Raw genomic sequence first — 22,265 nt, 5'->3', positions numbered from 1 at the left:
TTCTCCAGCAAAAAAAATCATGGAGCAATTGTAGTGTTATAATGCAAAACCATATATATTAATGAAGGTATTTTTTAAGCGCTTACTCCATGCCAGGGGTGGTTACAAACAAATTAGGTTGGACACAGTCCCACATGGGGCTCACAGTCTCAACCCTCATTGGGTAGGGACCGTCTCTATATGTTGCCAACTTGTACTTCCCAAGCACTTAGTACAGTGCTCTGCACACAGTAAACGCTCAATAAATACAATTGAATGAATGAATGAAAAGATGAGGTAACTGAGGAAGTGAAGTGACTTGCCCAAGGTCACACAGCAGACAGGTGGTGGAGCAGAGATTAGAACCCATAACCTTCTGACTGCTAGGACTGTGCTCTTTCACTACTCCACGTTAAGAGATAGGTAAATAAATGTTCCTGTAACATAGTTTCTACGGCGTCCCAGGACAGGATTAAGCAAAACATGGAGAGAGAACAAGGTTCACATCTAAAATTATTTTCTCCACATTCACGGTCACCGGGTTTACACATGCAACCAATCAGACACCGTACATTAGTCCGCGGCATTTTTTTAACAAGAAATACTTTTCCTTTGTGGGGACTTTCTGATATTTGATCTTGATTGCAAAGTTTCTAACTAGCCCCAGATAGTTTATTGCTTTACAGGAGGAAACAAGCTAAAGGTGTGTTCCTACTGGGTAAACTTGTTCTTTTAAAGCCCAAAGTAAAGTAAATGGAAATATGGTCCCCACTAATATTCTGAGCCCCATGCGGGACCAGGACTACCAGGTAATCCAATCTGATGAATTTGTATTAATTCACTCATTCAATCGTATTTATTGAGCGCTTACTGTGTGCAGAGCACTGTACTAAGCGCTTGGGAAGTACAAGTCAGCAACCTATAGAGACGGTCCCTACGCAACAGCAGGCTCACAGTCTAGAAGGGGGAGACAGACAACAAAACAAAACATGTAGATCTACTCCAGAGTTTACAACAGTGCTTGACACAAAGTAAGCTCTTAACAGATACCATTAAAAATGTAATGGTGATGATAATAATGATAATAATAATAATAAGTTCATCATAGTGAACTATTGCTAATTGAGAATTTTGAATTGAAGAAGTGAGCCCACTGTCTTCTAGACTGTGAGTCCGCTGTTGGATAGGGACTGTCTCTATGTGTTGCCAACTTGTACTTCCCAAGCACTTAGTACAGTGCTGTGCACACAGTAAGCGCTCAATAAATTCGATTGATTGATTGATTGATTGAACCTCTATTTTTTCAGTTAAGAAAGCAACGAAATTAATCACATGATCTCCCGTGGTGCCAAGTCCACCATTTGACCGACTTTTCAGGCCATGGAGTCAGAAGGACCCAGGTTCTAATCCTGACTCCACCACTTGTCTGCTGTGTGACTTGGGCAAGTCACCTCACTTCTCTGTGCCTCAGTTACCTGACGTATAAAATGGGGATTAAGACTATGATCTCTATGTGGGACAGGGACTGAATAGCTTGAATCTTCACCAATCAATCGTATTTATTGAGCGCTTACTGTGTGCAAAGCACTGTACTAAGCGCTTGGGAAGTACAAGTTGGCAACATATAGAGATAGTCCCTACCCAACAGTGGGCTCATAGTCTAAAAGGGGGAGAGTAGTACTTAGTACACCAGTATTTAGTACAGTGCCTGGCACATAGTAAGTGCTTAACAAATACCACAATTATTAAATACCACAATCATTTTAACTGTCTTGTCCTGCTGCACTTGATATTAATTATAGTGTTATTATTATTAACTGTTATGCAGTCCTCCAGACTGTAAGCTTATTCATTCATTCATTCAGTTGTATTTATTGAGCACTTACTGTGTGCAGAGCACTGTACTAAGCACTTGGAAAGTACAAGTCGGCAACATATAATAATAATAATAATAATAATAATAATAATAATAATAATGGCATTTGCTAAGCGCTTACTACATGCAAAGCACTGTTCTAAGCGCTGGGCACTGTTCTAAGCACTGAGAAGGTCCCTACCCAACAATGGGCTCACAGTCTAGAAGATGGGCTCACAGTATAGAAGATTGTGGGCAGGGAATAAGCTTTCCAACTCTGCTGTATGGTAATAATAATAATAATAATGATGGCGTTTGTTAAGCGCTTACTATGAGCAAAGCACTGTTCTAAGCGCTGGGGGGGCTACAAGGTGATCACATTGTTCCACATGGGGCTCAAAGTCTTAATCCCCATTTTACAGATGAGGTAACTGAGGCTCAGAGAAGTTAAGTGACTTGCCCAGAGTCACACAGCTGACAAGTGGCAGAGCCAGGATTAGAACGCATGACCTCGGACTCCCAAGCCCAGGCTCTTTCCACTGAGCCACGCTGCTTCTCTCACCCAACTATTTAGTTGGTACTCACCCTACCATTTAGTATAGTGCTCCGCACACAGTAAATGATCAATAAATACCATTGGTCAATTGATTATTACATTTATTAAGAGCTTACTATGTGCCAGACACTGTCCTACATGCTGGGACACAGTGTCAGACATAGTCCTTACCCCATATGGGCTCACAGTCTACGCTCCTGCTGTTGTTTTTATTTGTTTATTTGTTTAATACCCTTTCTTTTCTTGTGTAACAGTTTCTACCTCTCCCTTTTTCAGATTGTGAGCATCTAATGGCCAGGGAGGATCACAGTGCTTTGCACATAGTAAGTGCTTAACAAATGCCATCATTATTATTATCCTTGTTTCTCCCTCCCTCCTCATGATCGTATGGCCCTGAGGCCAAGTCACCTGAGTGCTATAGCAACGGGTAAACAAGGGAAATGTATAGATGTTCTGGAGCTATTGGTGCCCAACAGAGTTTCAATAACTTGGACTCTTTTTCTTTAATGATTTGGATAATCACTTTAATCAATCAATCAATCAATCGTATTTATTGAGCGCTTACTGTGTGCAGAGCACTGTACTAAGCTCTTGGGATGTACAAGTTGGCAACATATAGAGACGGTCCCTACCCAACAGTGGGCTCACAGTCTAGAAGGGGGAGACAGAGAACAAAACAAAACATATTAACAAAATAAAATAAATAGAATAGATATGTACAAGTAAAATAAATAGAGTAATAAATATGTACAAACATATATACATATATACAGATCTCACAGATCTCTGGTAGAGTTGAATTCAACCACTCTAACAGGCATAGTGAAGTTGCCTTGAATTCCTACCAGAATCCGACATGTTCTCCAAGTAGGAAAATTCCCAATGGAACTATAAAAAGAGTGGTATATTTAAATTTGTCTGGGGTTGTCATCTTCCAAAAGGGAACCAATGGTGGGGAAAGTATCAACTGATAAGGTGGACAAATATTTTCTCTTATTTATGCTGCTCCCTTCGTTCAGTGACTGAGTAATGTCCTCACAAATATTTTAAGTAAATAATGAGTGAGAGCAGATCTTGGGCAATAGTCATATAGGGGTAACTGGGAAACCACTGAGTTGATATAAAATGAAGACAGAGGTGGTGGATTTAATTAAAATCCAGATTTTGATCATATATATTAGGGGTCTATGTAGGATCACCTTTATCTTATCTAGAAGTAGATTACAGGTTTTGAATTAGGAGCTAAGATAAATCACATAGAAGTATTCAACTTCTACATTTAATTAGCAGCTGTATAATTATACTATATAAAATCTACTAATCAAATAAGAGGGGGAAAATCTTGTCTTAGACCAGTCAGTTAAATTACCCTAATGTCAAAGCTCACTTGCAATTCCTGTTCCTATTAACTCTCCAAGCTGGATTCTGTCAGAAATCTGCTCTTTCATCTGCTCAGCAACAGCACTCTTGCTTATTTTTGGCTTCTCTTGTAAATATTTTTAGGCTGACCTCCCCCTAAGAATGTAATAATAATAATAATAATAACGATGGTGTTTGTTAAGCGTTTACTATGTGCCAGGCACAGTACTAAGTGCTGGGGTAGATACAAGCAAATGAGATTGGACACAGTCCCTGCCCCATGAGGGGCTCACAGTCTTAATCCGCATTTTACAGATGAGGTAACTGAGGCACAGAGAAGTTAAGTGACTTGCCCAAAGTCACACAGTGGACAATGGGCAGAGCCAGGATTTGAACCCAAGACCTTCTGACTCCATGATGCTACTCAATGTAAGCTTCTTGTGAGAAAGGTAGTGTCCCTTTATTGTAATGCATTTCCTAAGATTCTGGTACAGTGTAATGCCCCAAGGGAACACTCAATAATTACTGTTACTATTTTTACTAATATCACTATAGATAGGTAGTTGATTGCAAAATGTATTTGCCTAAATTGTCCTGATGGTTGATCTGACCCTGTCTGCGGATATTTATGGTGGCTACTATTCAAACTACTTTCTGCTACAGAAGCAGTCTAAGCACCAAGCAGACACATCTCTAGAGAGACCAACCCAAGGGAATCAGGAAGATCCAGGCAATTTTTGCTTCCCCCAAATGAAATAGAAATTTTTTCAAAGTTAGTTAAAACCTGAAGGAAGAAAGATAAAGTAACTTGTAAATCTTCCACCTGTGAGGGCAATGCTCCAGACCCTTCATCAAACACTTTGAGAGTGCTTTGTTAATTATTTCTCTGGAATGGGGGAGTGCAATTTCCTCTCTTCCGTGACTGGCTATAATAAAGGCTGGTTTCCAGTGAACTGTTCAAGTAGCAGACCATAGCAGACAATTCCAAGAACGAATTACCGACCATGTAATTTCAGGTGAATTAAAGAGATTAATTTATTTTTATCTGAATTTAATATTGCAGCTAAAGGATGCGAAATGATTATCCTCAATTCATTCATTCATTCAATCATATTTATTGAGCATTTTCTGTGTGTAAAGCACTGTACTAAGCGCTTGGGAAGTACAAGTTGGCAACACATAGAGACGGTCCCTACCCAACAAAGGGCTCACAGTCTAGAAGGGGGTAACTGAGGCACAAAGAAGTGAAGTGACTTGCCCAAGGTCACACTGCAGACAAGTGGCAGAGCCAGAATTAAAACCCAGGTCCTTCTGACTCTCAGGCCCGGGCTCTCTCTTCTAGGCCACTCTGCTTGCCTATTCTAAATTCTAAATAATTACAATTTTAAAATACACGAGATCAATCAGTGGTATGTACTGAGTGCTTACTGCACAGAGCACTGTACTCAGATCAAACAGAGTGACAAGCTACTGAATAGCATCGTAATTATACTACTAATAATATTTGTGGCATTTTTTAAGTACTTAATATATGCCAACCAGTGGAGAAGACGCAAGAGAATTAGGCTGGACGTGGTCCCTGTCTCACATAGAGCTCACAGTCTAATGGGGAGGGACAGCAGCGATCGAATCCCCATTTTTCGGTGGAGGAAAATGAGGCACAGAGAAGTTAAGTGACTTGTCCAAGGTGACACAGCAAGCACTTGGTGGAGCTGGGATTAGAACCCAAGTCCTCCGACTCCCAGATGATAATATTACAGTACAACGGAGACAGACTCCCTGCTCACATCGAGCTTACAGTCCAGAGTCAATCAGTCAATCGTATTTGTTGAGCACTTACTTTGTGCACAGCACTATACTAAGCACTGGGGAGAGCACAATATAACAATGAACACACACATTCCCTGCCCACAATTAGCTTACAGTCTAGAGGGAGCTTATAGTGTATCTAATCTTCAAAGATCTCAGATCCATAGCAGCTCGGCTCAATGGAAAGAGCACAGGCTTTGGAGTCAGAGGTCATGGGTTCAAATCCCGGCTCTGCCAATTGTCAGCAGTGTGACTTTGGGCAAGTCACTTAACTACTCTGTGCCTCAGTTACCTCATCTGTAAAATAGGGATGAGGACTGTGAGCCCCACGTGGGACAATCTGATCACCTTGTATCCTCCCCAGCACTTAGAGCAGTGCTTTGCACATAGTAAGTTCTTAACAAATGTCATCATTATTATTATTAATCCTAGTTACCCCCCAAAGTCTATTTTCTTGTGTCAGACTGAAATTACAGCTGCCTCTAAAATATTGCCTTCCTCTTTTCCTTCTGCTTCTGATTGGACGAATCCACCAAAAATATGTCTGAAGGGAGACCCATTCAGAACTTCAGGACCGTGTCAAGCATCATGTACTGTTTTAGACCCTTGATTCACTTTCCTGCCTACATTCCCAAAAGCAGCCTCACCAAAAACATAAAGTTCAGTCAGCTCTATAAATTTTACAGAATTTATGGTTAGTGCTGAGATTTTGTAGTCCAAATTGCTACATTTAAAAACACTAATTGTTCCTCCAGTCCCACAACGCTTACATATATATCCTGACACTGTGCTACTTCCTCTTTCTGAAATGTATTTTAATGTCTGTCTTTCCCACTAAGCTGCAATCTCCTTGAGGGCAGGGATCATGTCTACCAGTACTGCTATACTGTACCTCTCCCAAGTGCTTAGTGCAGTGCTCTGTATATGGTAAGTGCTAAATAAATACTGTTGATTGATTGATTGACAGGTACTGGTTTTACAGAAATGGCGGTTAGAAATGTGAAATCCCAACTTCCCCCATGCTTCGCCCTCAGAAATTTTATTTTCGGGGGCACACCCCTGCTAGAAATTTCGGTTCTTCTCACCAGAACCCTGAGGGGTTTCATTATTTTGTCTGCATCTGTTCCATTAAAATTCACCGACTCCTATTCGGTAAAACGGCGACTCAAGCATAACTGAGAGACTTTCTTCCTTTACGATCAGGTAGGCGAATACAGCCGAGCTAATTGAATAAACAGATAAGGGTAGCTATCACCATAATCTATTATCAGGAGTAATGCAGCATTACATTTTATGGGAAATGGAAAGTAAAAACCTCAACAAATGGCACGGGCTTTGTGAGAGGGCTTTGAAACGGAGCTGTGCTGAAAATTGATCTGGTTGCTTGTCAATTGCATAATGGGGCTATGGCATCAACGGATAGATGCAGCCGATCTTGGCTCCTTGCCCGACTCTTGGACGGGCGGTTTTAAGCGCAAGGCCTGCCCTATAAAGCTATAGATCTCTCTGGGGCATACGGCTCAGCTCTCAAACCTCATTAAATAGCTCTCTGCCGGCCCTCGTTCATCACCACCATTTGGTCATCTGAATGTGGGACAGTAGGAGTTCATACACTCCATTTACCAGCAGATAATAATAATACTTAATGACATTTGTTAAGCGCTTACTATGTGCCAGGCACTATACTAGGCGCTGGGGTAGATACAAGCTAATCGGATAAGATGCAGTCCCAGTACCACATAGGGGTCACAGTCTTCATCTCCATTTTACAGATGAGTTAACTGAGGTACAGAGAAGTGAAATGACTTGCCCATGGTCACCTAGTAGATGTGATTGAGCTGAGATTAGAACCCAGGCCCTTCTGATTCCCAGGCTGGTGCTCTAACCGCTAGGCACACTGCTTCCCACAGGCCACACTCTGCCTCCCATAAACTTTTCCAGCACTATCTTCCTTCAATGCTGTATACAGATTACTCCAAAGAACAACTGTTAATTCCCTTCTCCTTAATCCACTTACGTAGGCCACCAGTGTCTCTGGGACCCACAGGGTAATTTCACTCAGTTCGGGTGGTTTGGCTGGCATGGAGTATGTCCTAGTGGGTAGTACCTGGGTTCTAATCCTGGCTCTGCCACTTGTCTGCTGGGCAACCTCGGGCAAGTCATTTAGCTTCTCTGTGCCCCTGTTCCCTCATCCACAAAACGGGGACTAAGACTGTGAGCCCCATGTGTGACAGGGACTGTGTCCAACCTGACTAGCTTGTATCTACCCCAGCACTCAGAATAGTGCTTGACACGTAGCAAGTGCTGAACAAATACCATCATCGTGGAATTTCTTACCTGGGGAAGAGTGTTCGTTCAGAATCACCAGGGAGGCCGGGGTGGGCCTTCGTTTCCGGATCTGTAGAGAGCAAAGACCCACCATTATCACTGAGCTCTTGGAAATAAGAATGCGTAGACCCATTTCTGGCTCGCTTCTTGCAGCTGGCTGAGCTCTGGACATGACTGGATGTGGGGAGTTTCCAGACCGCGTGTGAATGGGAGTGGTCTTGGGGGGTACTGAGGCTGTGTTCATTGAGGGGAGGGCCCCAGATTTCCAAAGGTCTATAAGAATTTGGTACCCCTTGTAACTCCCCAAATTCATCGAAACAGGACCAGCCCAGAATGCCCTCCCTCCTCGTCTCCGACAATTACTCTTCCCCCTCATTAAAGCCATATTGAAGACACATCTCCTCCAAGAGGTCTTCCCTGATTACGCCCTCTTTTCCTCTTCTCCCTCTCTTTTCTTTGTTGTCCTGACTTGCTCCCTTCATTCATCCTTCCTCCCATCCCCAGAGCACATATTTATTTATGAATATCAATGTCTACGCTTAATTTATGTATATTAATGTGCTTATTGTGGGAGCACTTGAACAGTGCCTGGCACACTGTATGTGCTTAACAACTACTACATTATTGTTATTGTACTTTCCCAAGTGCTTAGTACAGTGCTACAACAGTAAGCACTCAATAAGTATGATTAATCGATTGGCATGATTACAGTGTGTCAAGCTATAGTCTAATCCCTGGGGTATAACAATAATAATAATAATAACAATGGCATTTATTAAGCACTTACTATGTGCAAAGCACTGTTCTAAGCGCTGGGGGCACAAGGTAATCAGGCTGTCCCACGGGGGGGCTCACAGCGTTCATCCCCATTTTACAGATGAGGGAACTGAGGCTTGGAGAAGTGAAGTGACTTGCCCAAAGTCACCCAGCTGACAATTGGAGGAGCTGGGATTTGAACCCATGACCTCTGACTCCAAAGCCCAGGCTCTTTCCATTGAGCCATGCTGCTTCTCCAAGTTAATCAAGTCAGACCCAGTCCCTGTCCCATAGGGGAGTTACAATCTAACTAGGAGGGAGAATTACTAGCAACTGTTGAAATATTACCCCAGATCATTATTATAATTATTAATTTTATTCTCATTTCTATCAGTATCCTTTCTTCTTCTTCTCCACGCATTCTCAAACCTGAAGCAAATTTAAAAAGAACTTAACGCAATCTGAAAAAAGCTGGACAACAAGGACATATGCATATGTATCTTAGTTGAAATTCGGATTTATTCTTTTATGATATTTGTTAAACAATTGCGATGTACCAGGCATTAAACACTGGGGTAGATAAAGATAGTCAGGTTTGACACAGTCCATGTCCCACATGGGGCTCACAGTCTCAATCTCCATTTTACAGATGAGCTGAGACACAAAGGATTTAAGTGACTTGCCCAAGGTCAGACAACAGACAAATGGCATTTGGTTGATTCTTGAAGAACCAGCTGATTAGCGTGTCATCAAAATCCACCTTTTAAAATCTATTTATACTAGTTAGTGCTTGGGTTTCATTAAAAGTTTTCGGAATATTTATCTAACAGCATATAAGTCAAGGGGGAAAGGAAGATAAGAAATAAAAGATCTGCTATACTATAGTGGCTGTGATTTAACCTATCTAGACTGACCTGTTCAAGATTCCTCTAGCAAACTAGAAATCGTACTGAACTGCAAGTTCAAAATGAAAGGTCAAATGGGTCAGACTAAAGCTTCACAGAGTTCTAAATTTCGAAAAGTTCTTTGGGGAAATAAAGTTTTAACAGCATCTGAGATCCTGATAGACTCCTCCCTTCCATTCTTCTCCCTTCTCCATTTTAGATTTTATAGCACAGTCAATGTCTTACCATTGACGGAAGATGGTATCAGAAACATGGATGAAACAAAATATCATTGACAAGATGCTTGAGTGACACACCTGTTAATGACTTGGACGACAGACTGTGGCTAAAGAAGAGGGATAAATGCAGAGAGAGAAACGAGGAGGAAATAACATGGCATTTCTACAAGCGAACAAAAGTGCTCTCCTGGCCCCTAGAGACGTGTATAATTTATGAGAAGAGAAGTTCCATTTAGTTTTTATTTCATAGACATAAGGCTTATTAGGGATGGCTCTAAGTATTAAATTCTAATTACAACATTAAACGGGCACTTACACAGGCTTTGGGCAAGGTCAGTGCTGGGGCTGGAGGGTGGCGAGGGGAGATGTTCATTTAAAAAAATCTCAACTCTCCAGGATTTTAAAGATTCTTTAAAAATCTTACCCCCTGCTCAGTAGTAAAAGTAGAAGCAGAAACACCTCACTGTTTCCCCGAGGGGACCAGGGATAGAGCTGCGACCTGCATTTTTCTAACGGATATGATTTTTCTCTTGGTCTATACAATCCGGGTGATCCATTGACCCTCCAACGAAAATTACCAATCCAACGGATGTGAGAAGAAACCGGATCCTGACATCCACGCCACGAAGAGAATAAAGGCAGGCAGCGGTCTCCAGATCCCGATAGGTTCGGTCAGTAAACCATCCCCACCCTTCACGCCCGACCCTCGCCCCAGGGGCTCACCCGCCACCCTTACCTGTTCGGCCGCCTCAGGTGCTATCTGACTCTGAAATAAGGGCACCGCGAACTGTATCTTTTTGGGGCTGTTGGGTTCCATGATGGCCGAGGTGATAACGAGAGCAGGGAAGAGCCAGGCCAAGGCGATGCCGGGGAGGAAAGATCTGCGGGTCTTCCCTCTGGCTCACTCCTCAAAGCCGGCCGGCGCTTCTCGACGACTGGCTGTAATTCCAGAGGCTTCGAGCGAAGCGACTGGAGCCCTCTCCGACCACCGCGACGATGCCCGTCTGTCTTTCCGCAGTTCCTCAGACCCTGTCGGTGCACCGCTGAAAGGAACAATAAGCTAATTGTGGGCCTCGGCGCTGATCCACATGCCAAGCATTCGCTCAGCGGCTAATTGAAAATGCGATTCTCCGACTCGAACGGCCTTATGCCCGGGTTCTCTCCACTTTACGACACCAGCAGGGCTGCTCCTAACTGCAACGCAAGCTCCCTCTGAGGATTGCTGATGGCCCATTCATTATTGATGAACACAATCAGGAAGTTTGGGAGGCGGGGGTAGGGACGGGGCAGAGAGACATTGCATTTCTTCTGCAGCGACTTGCCCGTTGAAAACCTGTACGGTTTCTTTCTCGCATTCTGCCGGACGAGGGAAAAGCAGCTGGGGAAGGGAAGCAGAGCCTTCAGCCCCTTGGCTGCTCGATTCAGGTGAAGCACCATGGCCTAGTGGAGATAGCCCCAGCCTGGGAGCTGGATATCCTGGGTTCTAATCCTGGTTCTGCCCCTTGCCTGATGTGTGACCCCGGGCAAGTCACTTCACTTCTCTGTGCCTCGGTTTCCTCGTCTATAAAATGGAAACAAAATAGCCGTTCTCCCTCCGCCTTAGGTTATGAGCCCCGTGTGGGGCAGGGACCGTGTCCAACCTGGTAACCTTGCATCCTAACCCTTGCTTAGTATAGCGTTTGACACTTTGTAAGCATTTAACAAATATCACAGTTATTATTTTTTCACAGGATTGAGAGGTTGAGAAGGCACAGGTCTTGGAGAGGGGAGAGGATGTGGTAACTGAGAACAACAGAATGACTCTGGGACTCAAAAGTGCATGAAATGTTTGGAATTGAATAGTTGTCATCTGTGCATCTGGATCTGTGACCTTTGGTCATTTGATACTCACCAGACCCTCAGCCCCACAGCACTTATGAGCATATCGATAAATTAATTATTCATATTAATGTCAGTGTCCCCTCCTACACTGTAGCCTCCCTGTGGGCAGGGAACTTGTTTACCAACTCTGTTGTATTATACTCTCCCAAGCACTTAGTTTCGTGCACTGCACACAGTAAGTGCTCAACAAATATGACTGATTAAGTGCTCAATAAATGGCACATCGCGGGTTGATGGCGTGTGAAGTAGGCCACAGATTTTTCCCTGCCTTAGGGAAGTCAAAAGCCTGAGGTTGCCCCTGGGTCAAAGGGCAAGGTTTCCCTGGACAGATTAAGATCGTTGATCGACTCTCCTATAGAAAATTCCTTTCCAAAATGGCATCCCTGCCCGTGGGTAATGACAATAATTACAATAATAATTGTGGTATTTGTTAAGTGCTTACTTTGTGCCAGGCACTGTACTAAGAGCTGGAGTAGATACAACACAATCAGGGTTGGACACAGTCCCTGTCTCACATGGTGCTCACAGCCTTCATCTCCATTGAACAGGTGGGTCACACAACAGACAAGTGGCGGAGCCAGGATTATAATAATCATAATGCCATTTATTAAGCGCTTACTACATGCAAAGCACCCAGGGGCAACCTCGGGCTTTTGACTTCCCTGAGGCAGGGAAAAATCTGTGGCCTACTTCACATGACATCAACCTGTGATGCGCCATTTATTGAGCGCTTAATCAATCATATTTGTTGAGCACTTACTGTATGCAGAGCACCAAACTAAGTGCTTGGGAGAGTATAATACAGCAGTGCAAAGCACTGTTCTAAGTGCTGGGGAGATTACAAGGTGATCAGGTTGTCCCATGTGGGGCTCACAGTCTTCATCCCCATTTTACAGATGAGGTAACTGAGGCACAGAGAAGTGAAGTGGCTTGCTCAAAGTCATACAGCTGACAAGTGGCGGAGCTGGGATTTGAACCCATGGCCGTTGACTCCAAAGCCCGGGCTCTTTCCATTGAGCCATTGATTAGAACTCAGGCCCGGACTCTATCCACTAGACCACGCTGCCATGGGTGGTTCCACATTCCCGCCCTCTCCCAGGCTAATCAATCAGTCATATTTGTTGAGCACTTACTGTGTGCAGAGCACCAAACTAAGTGCTTGGGAGAGTATAATACAGCAGTGCAAAGCGCTGTTCTAAGTGCTGGGGAGATTACAAGGTGATCAGGTTGTCCCATGTGGGGCTCACAGTCTTCATCCCCATTTTACAGATGAGGTAACTGAGGCACAGAGAAGTGAAGTGGCTTGCTCAAAGTCATACAGCTGACAAGTGGCGGAGCCGGGATTTGAACCCATGACCTTTGACTCCAAAGCCCGGGCTCTTTCCATTGAGCCATTGATTAGAACCCAGGCCCAGACTCTATCCACTAGACCACGCTGCCATGGGTGGTTCCACATTCCCGCCCTCTCCCAGGCTAATCAATCAGTCATATTTGTTGAGCACTTACTGTGTGCAGAGCACCAAACTAAGTGCTTGGGAGAGTATAATACAGCAGTGCAAAGCGCTGTTCTAAGTGCTGGGGAGATTACAAGGTGATCAGGTTGTCCCATGTGGGGCTCACAGTCTTCATCCCCATTTTACAGATGAGGTAACTGAGGCACAGAGAAGTGAAGTGGCTTGCTCAAAGTCATACAGCTGACAAGTGGCGGAGCCGGGATTTGAACCCATGACCTTTGACTCCAAAGCCCGGGCTCTTTCCATTGAGCCATTGATTAGAACCCAGGCCTGGACTCTATCCACTAGACCACGCTGCCATGGGTGGTTCCACATTCCCGCCCTCTCCCAGGCTCCGGCCAGGGTGACTCACTGTCACGGGTTGCTGCCTTTTCATGATTGCCCCAAACCTCAAATGACTGTTTGGACGCCTCCGGAAAGCTCTGGCTCCCCTGGCTTTCTGGGGAGCTTGGCTTTCACGGGCGCTTGGCCGGTGCCACGATCTGAGCAGGCATCTGTGCTGGCACTGGGGCAGACCTGACCAGCTGTTGGGCCATTAGTCTATGAGTCACAGCGGGTGAATCACCCCCATAAAGTGTGGGAGCTGAGCGCCTCCTCCCTTAATCCAGCAATGTCACCTGATGACTGGCAGGTGGTAAGATCCAGATGATGACTGGGTCTAGACTGTGAGCCCACTGTTGGGTAGGGACCGTCTCTATATGTTGCCAACTTGTACCTCCCAAGCGCTTAGTACAGTGCCCTGCCCACAGTAAGCGCTCAATAAATACGATTGAATGAATGAATGAATGATGATGTTGATCCAGAGCAGGATTGGTCCACCTGACTTGTTCCAGAGAGCAGGAGTTGGAGTAATAATAATAAAAATAATAATAACAACTGTGGCTTTTCTTAAGCGCTTACTACATGCCAGGCATTGTACAAAGAAGCTGCATGGCTCAGTGGAAAGAGCATGGGCTTTGGAGTCAGAGGTCGTGGGTTTGAATCCCGACCACCACATGTCTGCTGTGTGACCTTGGGCAAGTCACTTCACTTCTCTGAGCCTCAGTTACCTCATCTGTAAAATGGGGATTAAGGCTGTGAGCCCCACGTGGGACAACTTGATCACCTTGTATCCCCCCCAGCGCTTAGAGCAGTGCTCTGCACATAGTAAGAGCTTAACAAATGCCATCAAAAAAAAAAAAGCCCTGGGGTAGATAGTTCATCGGGTTGGACACAGTCCCTGTCCCACATGGGGCTCATAGTCTTAATCCCCACTTTACAGATGAGGAGACTGAGGCCCAGAGAACAATGATAATAATGATGGCATTTGTTAAGCGCTTCTATGTGCAAAGCACTGTTCTAAGCGCTGGGGAGGTTACAAGGTGATCAGGTTGTCCCTCAGGGGGCTCACAGTTTTAATCCCCATTTTACAGATGAGGGAACTGAGGCACAGAGAAGTTAAGTGACTTGCCCAAAGTCACCCAGCTAACAGTTGGCGGAGCCGGGATTTGAACCCGTGACCTCTGACTCCAAAGCCCAGGCTCTTTCCACTGAGCCACGCTGCTTCTTGTGAAGAGAAGTGAAGTGACTCACCCAAAGCCACACAGCAAACCGGCAGCAGAGGTTGGATTAGAACCCAGAGCCTTCTGACTCCCATCCCCATGCTCTATCCACTAGACCACCATGCTTTATTCATTCATTCAATCAATCATATTTATTGAGTGCTTACTCTGTGGAGAGCACTGTACTAAGTGCTTGGAAAAGTACAATAGCTGCCTCTCTAAGGCTGGAAGCCAAAGGCGATTCACAGTGGCACATTCTGGCTGGTTCCTGATGGCAGGGCCAGAAAGAGAGGAGGGATCTGCTGAAATAAAACGAAATGTCTCTGAGGCACAGTACGGATGGAAACAGCTCTAGTTAAAATAACGTTGGTCGAAATTTAGAACCGGATAGAGGAATAATAATAATAATAATTACATTTATTAAGCGCTTACTATGTGCAAAGCACTGTTCTAAGTGCTGGGGAGGTTACAAGGTGATCAGGTTGTCCCACAGGGGGCTCACAGTCTTAATCCCCATTTTCCAGATGAGGTAACTGAGGCACAGAGAAGTGAAGTGACTTGCCCAAAGTCACACAGCTGGCAATTGGCAGAGTGGGGATTTGAACCCATGACCTCTGACTCCAAAGCCCGGGCTCTTTTCCACTGAGCCATGCTGCTTCTCAGGAAGAAACTGATGACCCACAGGGGGCTCACAGTCTTAATCCCCATTTTACAGATGAGGTAACTGAGGCACAGAGAAGTGAAGTGACTTGCCCAAAGTCACACAGCTGGCAATTGGCAGAGGGGGGATTTGAACCCATGACCTCTGACTCCAAAGCCCGGGCTCTTTTCCACTGAGCCATGCTGCTTCTCAGGAAGAAACTGATGACCCACAGGGGGCTCACAGTCTTAATCCCCATTTTACAGATGAGGTAACTGAGGCACAGAGAAGTGAAGTGACTTGCCCAAAGTCACACAGCTGGCAATTGGCAGAGCGGGGATTTGAACCCATGACCTCTGACTCCAAAGCCCGGGCTCTTTTCCACTGAGCCATGCTGCTTCTCGGGAAGAAACTTCTCGAAAGTTTCACTTCTGAGGAAGAAGTGAAACTTTCCAGCCTCTGCGAAAGAATGGCTATAAGTGGGGGGTGCTCAGTTCTTTGTTTGCAGTCAAAGTGTGGCAGATGTTGCCCTCTGGGCTTTTCATCCCTGGTGTCCCCACTCGGGAGCCAGAATGTAAAACCGGGTTTCCTCCTCCAGAGGATGCTCCGTGACCCAGAAATGGACATAGGAGAGAGCTCACTAAGTCCGTGATTTCTTCTCTGCCCTGCCCTGGCCCAATCCCCTTTCCAGGATAATGCCATTGTGGTCTATCCCATGATCCCACATACTTCCCTCCCTTAATACCAACCTTCAAAGCCCTACTGAAGGCACAACTCCTCCAAAAAGTCTTCCCTGACTAAGCCCTCCTCTCCTCTTCTCCCACTCCCTTCTCTGACACCCTGACTTAATCCCTTCGATCATTCTCCCCCCGCCAGTCCTACAGCACATATGTATGTATCTGGTATTTATTGACTTACTTATTCATTTATTTTTGTATTTTAATATCTGTCTCCCCTTCTAGACAGTGAACTCATTGTCGGCAGGGGATGTGCTTGTTGCCGTATTGTACTCTCCCAAGTGCTTAGTACCCAATAAGTGCTCAATAAATATGATTGATTGAATAAATGAATGTACTTCGATCTTGTCTATCTCACCGCCAACCTCTCTCCCACGTCCTGCCTCTGGCCCTCCCTCTTCATATCTGACAGACAACTACTCTCCCCACATTCAAAAGCTTATCGAAGACACATCTCCTCCAAGAGGCCTTCTCTGCCTAAGCCCTCATTTCTTTTTCTCCCACTCCCTTCTGCATCACCCTGATTTGCTCCCTTTATTCACCTTCCCCTCAGCCCCACAGCACTTATGTACATGCCCGGAGTTTGTTTATTCACGTCAATGTGTTTCCCCCTCTAGACTTTTAGCTCGCTGTGGTCAGGGAATGTGTCTATAATATTGTGGCACTGTACTCTCCAAAAGGCTCAGGACAGTGATCCGCACACAGGAAACTCTCAATAAATTTGATTAATTAACTTCTCCATCCAACCCAGGACTTTCTCCATGATACTCTTGGAGAAATTGGATACTTGTTGCCCTCCTAGACAACTAAGTTCATGGTTAGGGTTGAATCATTCCCTTCCCTCCCTCTCCATCCCTAATTCTTCCTCTAGTGACTCAACCCAGACCATTTATCTATGGATCTAGCCAAACCTCCGCTGAAACTCTGGATATTTCTGGCAGCAGAATTTCCCATTGGAATACATTCCATGCACTCACCATTCCACTGGGTGAAAATATCCTTCGTTTCTTATGAGGATTTTCAGTCAGGGTATCTATAATGTTTATTAAATGTCCCAGGTGACCTGCACAATGTCAGATGCTACTAGCTTGTGGTGGGAAGTGAATGTGTCCGTTATATTGTTATATATTAAGCTCCCAAGAGTGTAATACACTCCTTTGTACACAGTAAATGCTCAACAAATATAATCAATTGTTTAAAGAAGTTCACTCTCACCTGGGCTGTTTTTTTCTTTCCACCATTTAATACCCAGTTCAAATGCCAGACTGGAACTACCAATTTTCAATGGCTTGACTGGAGGCTCAAACAGAAACAAGGAGCGAGAGGAGATAATAATAACGATAATAAAATTATGGTATTTACTAAGCACTTACTATGTGGGGGAAGCAGCTTGGCTTAGTGATTAGAGCACGGGCCTGGGAATCAGAAGGTTGGGGATTCTAATCCCGGCTCCACCCCACGTCTGCTGTGTGGCCTTGGGCTTATCTGCTTGTCTGCTTTGTGCCTCGGTTACCACATCTGTAGAATGGAAATAGAAACTGTGAGCCCCATGTGGAACAGGGACAATGTCCAACCCGATTTGCTTTTATCCATCCCAGCAGATTGATTGCTTGATTGATTATAACATTACTCAGAATGCTGTAAGCTTGTTGTGGGCAGGGAATGTGTCTGTTTACTCTTACATTGTAGTCCTCCTAGCACTTAGTACAGTGCTCTGCACACAGTAAATGCTCAAGAAGTACAATTGACTGGCTTGCAGTGTGATATTATGGCACATCACAGAATGCCGGGTGTGCATGTAGTGTGCTATGGTGGCCTCCTACAGAATGGTACCCAGTCACATGACACAGCGGGTTGATGTCATGTGGCATAAATTTTTCCCTGCCTCATCATCATCAATCGTATTTATTGAGCACTTACTATGTGCAGAGCACTGTACTAAGCGCTTGGGAAGTACAAATTGGCAACATATAGAGACAGTCCCTACCCAACAGTGGGAAGCCAAAAGCCCAAGGTTGCCCCTGGGTCAAAGCGCAAGGTTTCTCTGGACAGATTAAGATCACTGATTGACTCTCCTATAGGAAATTCCTTTCCGAAATGGCATCTCTGTCCATGGGTAATAACAATAATTATAATAATAATTGTGGCATTTGTTAAGTGCTTACTTTGTGCCGGGCACTGTACTAAGAACTGGAGTAGATACAACATAATCGGGTTGGACGTAGTCCCTGTCCCACGTGGGGCTCACAGCCTTCATCTCCATTGAACAGATGGGTCACAGAACAGATAAGTGGTGGAGTCAGGATTAGAACCCAGGCCCGGATTCAATCCACTAGACCACGCTGCCATGGGTGGTTCCACATTCCCGCCCTCTCCCAGGCCCCAGCCAGGGTGACTCACTGCCACAGGTTGCCGCCTTTCCAAGAATGCTCCAAACCTCAAACGACTGTTTGGAAGCATCCAGCAAGCTCTCGCTCCCCTGGCTTTCCTTGGGCAGCATTCAGGGCACTTGGCCGGTGCCACAGTCTGAGCAGGCATCTGCCCTGGCACTGGGGCAAACCTAACTGGGCTACTGGGCCATTAGTATATGAGTCACAGCAGATGACTCACCTCCATAAAGTGTGGGAGCTGAGAGCCTCCTCCCTTAATCCAACAATGTCACCCGATAATAATAATAATAACGGCATTTATTAAGTGCTTACTATGTGCAAAGCACTGTTCTAAGCGCTGGGGAGGTTACAAGGTAATCAGGTTGTCCCACTGGGGGCTCACAGTCTTAATCCCCATTTTACAGATGAGGTAATTGAGGCCCAGGGAACTTAAATGACTTGTCCAAAGTCACATAGCTGACAATTGGCGGAGCCGGGATTTGAATCCATGACCTCTGACTCCAAAGCCTGTGCTCTTTCCACTGAGCCACACTGCTTCTCTGATGACTGGCAGGTGGTAAGACCCAGAGTGGACTCCTCTGGGGGAATGGGACAGGGACTGTGTCCAACTCAATTTGCTTGTATCCATCCCAGCACTTAGCCCAGTGTCTGGCACATGACAAGCGCTTTACAAATACTATTATTATTATTATCATTACGATTACCTCTGAGCCCCAATCCAATCCCCTGCCTTTCCCATGAACAAATACCACAATTCTCATTCATTCAATCGTATTTATTGAGTGTTTACTGTGTGCAGAGCACTGTACTAAGTGCTTAGGAGAGTACGGTACAACAATAAACAGACACAGTCTCCGCCTGCAGCGAGTTTACAGTCTAGAGTGGGGGAGACAGACATTAATGTGAATAAAGAAATATCAGATAAGGACATAAGTGCTGTGGGGCTGGGAGGGGGGGAAGAATAAAGGGAGCAAGACAGGGTGAGGCAGAAGGGAGTGTATATATGTATATATGTTTGTACATATTTATTACTCTATTTATTTATTTATTTATTTTACTTGTACATATCTATTCTATTTATTTTATTTTGTTAGTATGTTTGGTTTTGTTCTCTGTCTCCCCCTTTTAGACTGTGAGCCCGCTGTTGGGTAGGGACTGTCTCTATATGTTGCCAACTTGTACTTCCCAAGCACTTAGTACAGTGCTCTGCACACAGTAAGCACTCAATAAATACGATTGATTGATTGATTGATTGTAGTGGGAGAAGAGGAAGGGTGGGGGGGTTAGTCAGAGAAGGCCTCCTGGAGGAGATATGCCTTCAATAAGGCTTTGAATGGCAGGAGAGAAATTGTCAGTTACTGACAATTTGAGGAAGGAAGGCAATCCAGCCCAGAGGTAGGATGTGGGCTAGGGGCCGGCGGCTAGATAAGCAACATAGAGGCACAATGAGAAGGTTAGCACTTATTAAGCGCTTAATGTGTGCAGAGCTGGTAAGAATATACAGATGGGAATTAGACAAGATTCCTGTCCCTGGGGTTTTTTGAGGGGTGTCAGGCATATCTTGCCTTCTTATAAATCAGGGAAGACTTTTAGACTGTAAGCTCTTTGCAGGCAGGGATCATGTCTTCCAACTCTATTATATTCTCCCAAGTGTTTAATACAGAGTGCTGAACAAAATCAGTGCTCAGTACACACTATTAACTGATTGATTCCTCGAGGTGTTGGCTTGTTGGGGCAGTTAGGAATGAAGGGAAGGAAGTGGAGATCAGACAATCAGGAGGACAATCAGAAGGACAGAGGGAAACAATAAAAGATGGAGAAAAAAGTTAGCTCGATTGACCAGAGAGAGAGAGAATGAGGGAAGAGAAAGAGAATATGTGCAGGAAGAGAATGGCAAAGATCCAAAAATCCAAGGACAAATGGCATAGACAGCAGGGTAGAGGTTTTTTTGGGAAGAGGAACGAGGTCATTGTGGATAAAGGGAAAATTCGGTGCTTTGGACCCTTTGTGAAGCAGATTGGAAAAGAGGGACAAATATCTCAAAAGTATATTCTTCCTTGAATTGGTGGGGGGCATTTTAGAGAGTGAGAATTATGTAATGGGGCAATTTGGCTAAAAGGACTAATATTCCTGCCCAAATGCAACAAAAAGGATTGACTTTAATGTGGGAATAAACCTAGAAGTGGGGTGGCATCCCATATTACCACAAGCTGCCCATTCAGAAAACTTGTCATTCAAACGCACCCAACGGCACAGATTAGCATTCAATCAATCAATCAATCAATCGTATTTATTGAGCGCTTACTGTGTGCAGAGCACTGTACTAAGCGCTTGGGAAGTACAAGTTGTCAACATATATAGATGGTCCCTACCCAACAGTGGGCTCCCGCAAATCTTGAAACTCCATTGAAACCCCTACATCTGTAATTTATTTTAGTGAGCTTCTCCCCTCCTAGATTGTAAATTCCTCGAAGGCAGGTATCGGGTCTACTACATTCTCCCACGTGCTTAGTACAGTGCTCTGCACTAAGTGCTCAATAAATATCAATAATATATGAGGTATTAGTTAAGGGCTTACTACGTGCCAGGCACTGTACTAAGTGCTGGGACAGATATAAAATAATCAGGTTGGACACAATCCACATCTCACGTGAGACTCAGAGTCCCCATTTTACAGATGAGGTAACTGAGGCCCAGAGAAGGGAAGTTACTTGCCCAAGGTCATACAGCAGACAAGTGGCAGAGCTGGGGTCAGAACACAGGCCATCTGACTCGTCAGGCCCGTGCTCTATCCATTAGGCAACACTGCTTCCCTGATCGATAATACATTAGAACTGCAGGCCGATATTGGGTTGATTGGGTCTAAGTTTCCATTCCCATTTGAGGATGTAATTGAGCTAAACATCAAAACTGGAAGGGGCTAAGATTATAGGGAAGAAAATGATCTGAAGGGAGTGAACAATTTCCTCAGTTGGTCGCTTTGGGTGACCTTAATGGAGTTCAAAGGAAGGAAGGCTGCATAATACAGCCAACCACTTTTTAATGTTTCCATAAACAAGGATGACAGAGAAAAGGATCGCTCCCTGCAATTTTTCCACTTCATCCCGTGAAGTTCTCTCTCTGGGAAACATCATCAGAGACTGGGTCTGGCACCACAAGTTGCGATGAGGTGGTTTAAAAAGGAATGTGATCGGACCAGTGTTAAATTACAGCCGACAGAACAAACTTGTGGGCACATCAAAAAGCACGCTCCTCACAAAGACCGAGCCAACTCCAAATTTGTGTCTGTTTCAACATAAGCTTGGCCTCGTAAAATGTGGGTGGAGCTTAGTTTTCTTAAACTACCTTTTGGACACAGACCTTAACATAGCAATTGCTTCTTCCAATTGAAAGCAGCTCAGGTGACTACAAGGAAGTCAGATGAAATAATCGTACTTCCTTATTCAAACAGGAATTTGCCAACATTTGTTTGTATTGATGTGTTCCCAATCTTGATCTCCTTCTTTCCCAGTCCACAGACTACTCATATATGTTTTTAACCCTGTGGTCTTTACATGTTGATTTCCTTAAAGCAATTTCATTACGATCACATTGGATCAACTCTTCTAAACTTTCTGCTACTTTGAAGCTAAAAATGAGGAGAAACTAGAAGCTTTTCACGGTGATTTAGAACAAAATATATTTACATCTTTCTCGGGATACTCTTTACTCTCCTTAACTAGATCCGTGTTCTCTTCTTACTCTGAATTTTATTTCAAAGATGCATTGTGACAGTGAAAAGAGCACACGCCTGGGAG

The 22,265-nt window shown here is 44.5% G+C and overlaps 1 protein-coding gene across 1 annotated transcript in view; it reads right to left on the bottom strand.

Moving 5' to 3' along the window:
• Nucleotides 1-10,799, bottom strand: part of PPP1R1C (protein phosphatase 1 regulatory inhibitor subunit 1C) — a 55,450-nt gene extending 44,651 nt beyond the window's left edge. The window contains exons 1-2 of the mRNA XM_038751684.1: nt 10,502-10,799; nt 7,896-7,956 (exon numbers count right to left, since the gene is read on the bottom strand). Coding sequence (XP_038607612.1) covers nt 7,896-7,956; nt 10,502-10,582 — 142 coding nt within the window. The 5' untranslated portion in view covers nt 10,583-10,799. The remainder of the gene's footprint in view (nt 1-7,895; nt 7,957-10,501) is intronic.
• Nucleotides 10,800-22,265: the final 11,466 nt, after the last annotated feature.

The sequence above is a fragment of the Tachyglossus aculeatus genome, chromosome 9 (genome assembly GCF_015852505.1).
Source record: "Tachyglossus aculeatus isolate mTacAcu1 chromosome 9, mTacAcu1.pri, whole genome shotgun sequence".
NCBI classification, from domain to species: domain Eukaryota; kingdom Metazoa; phylum Chordata; class Mammalia; order Monotremata; family Tachyglossidae; genus Tachyglossus; species Tachyglossus aculeatus.
This window is presented reverse-complemented; position numbering and strand designations above follow the sequence as displayed.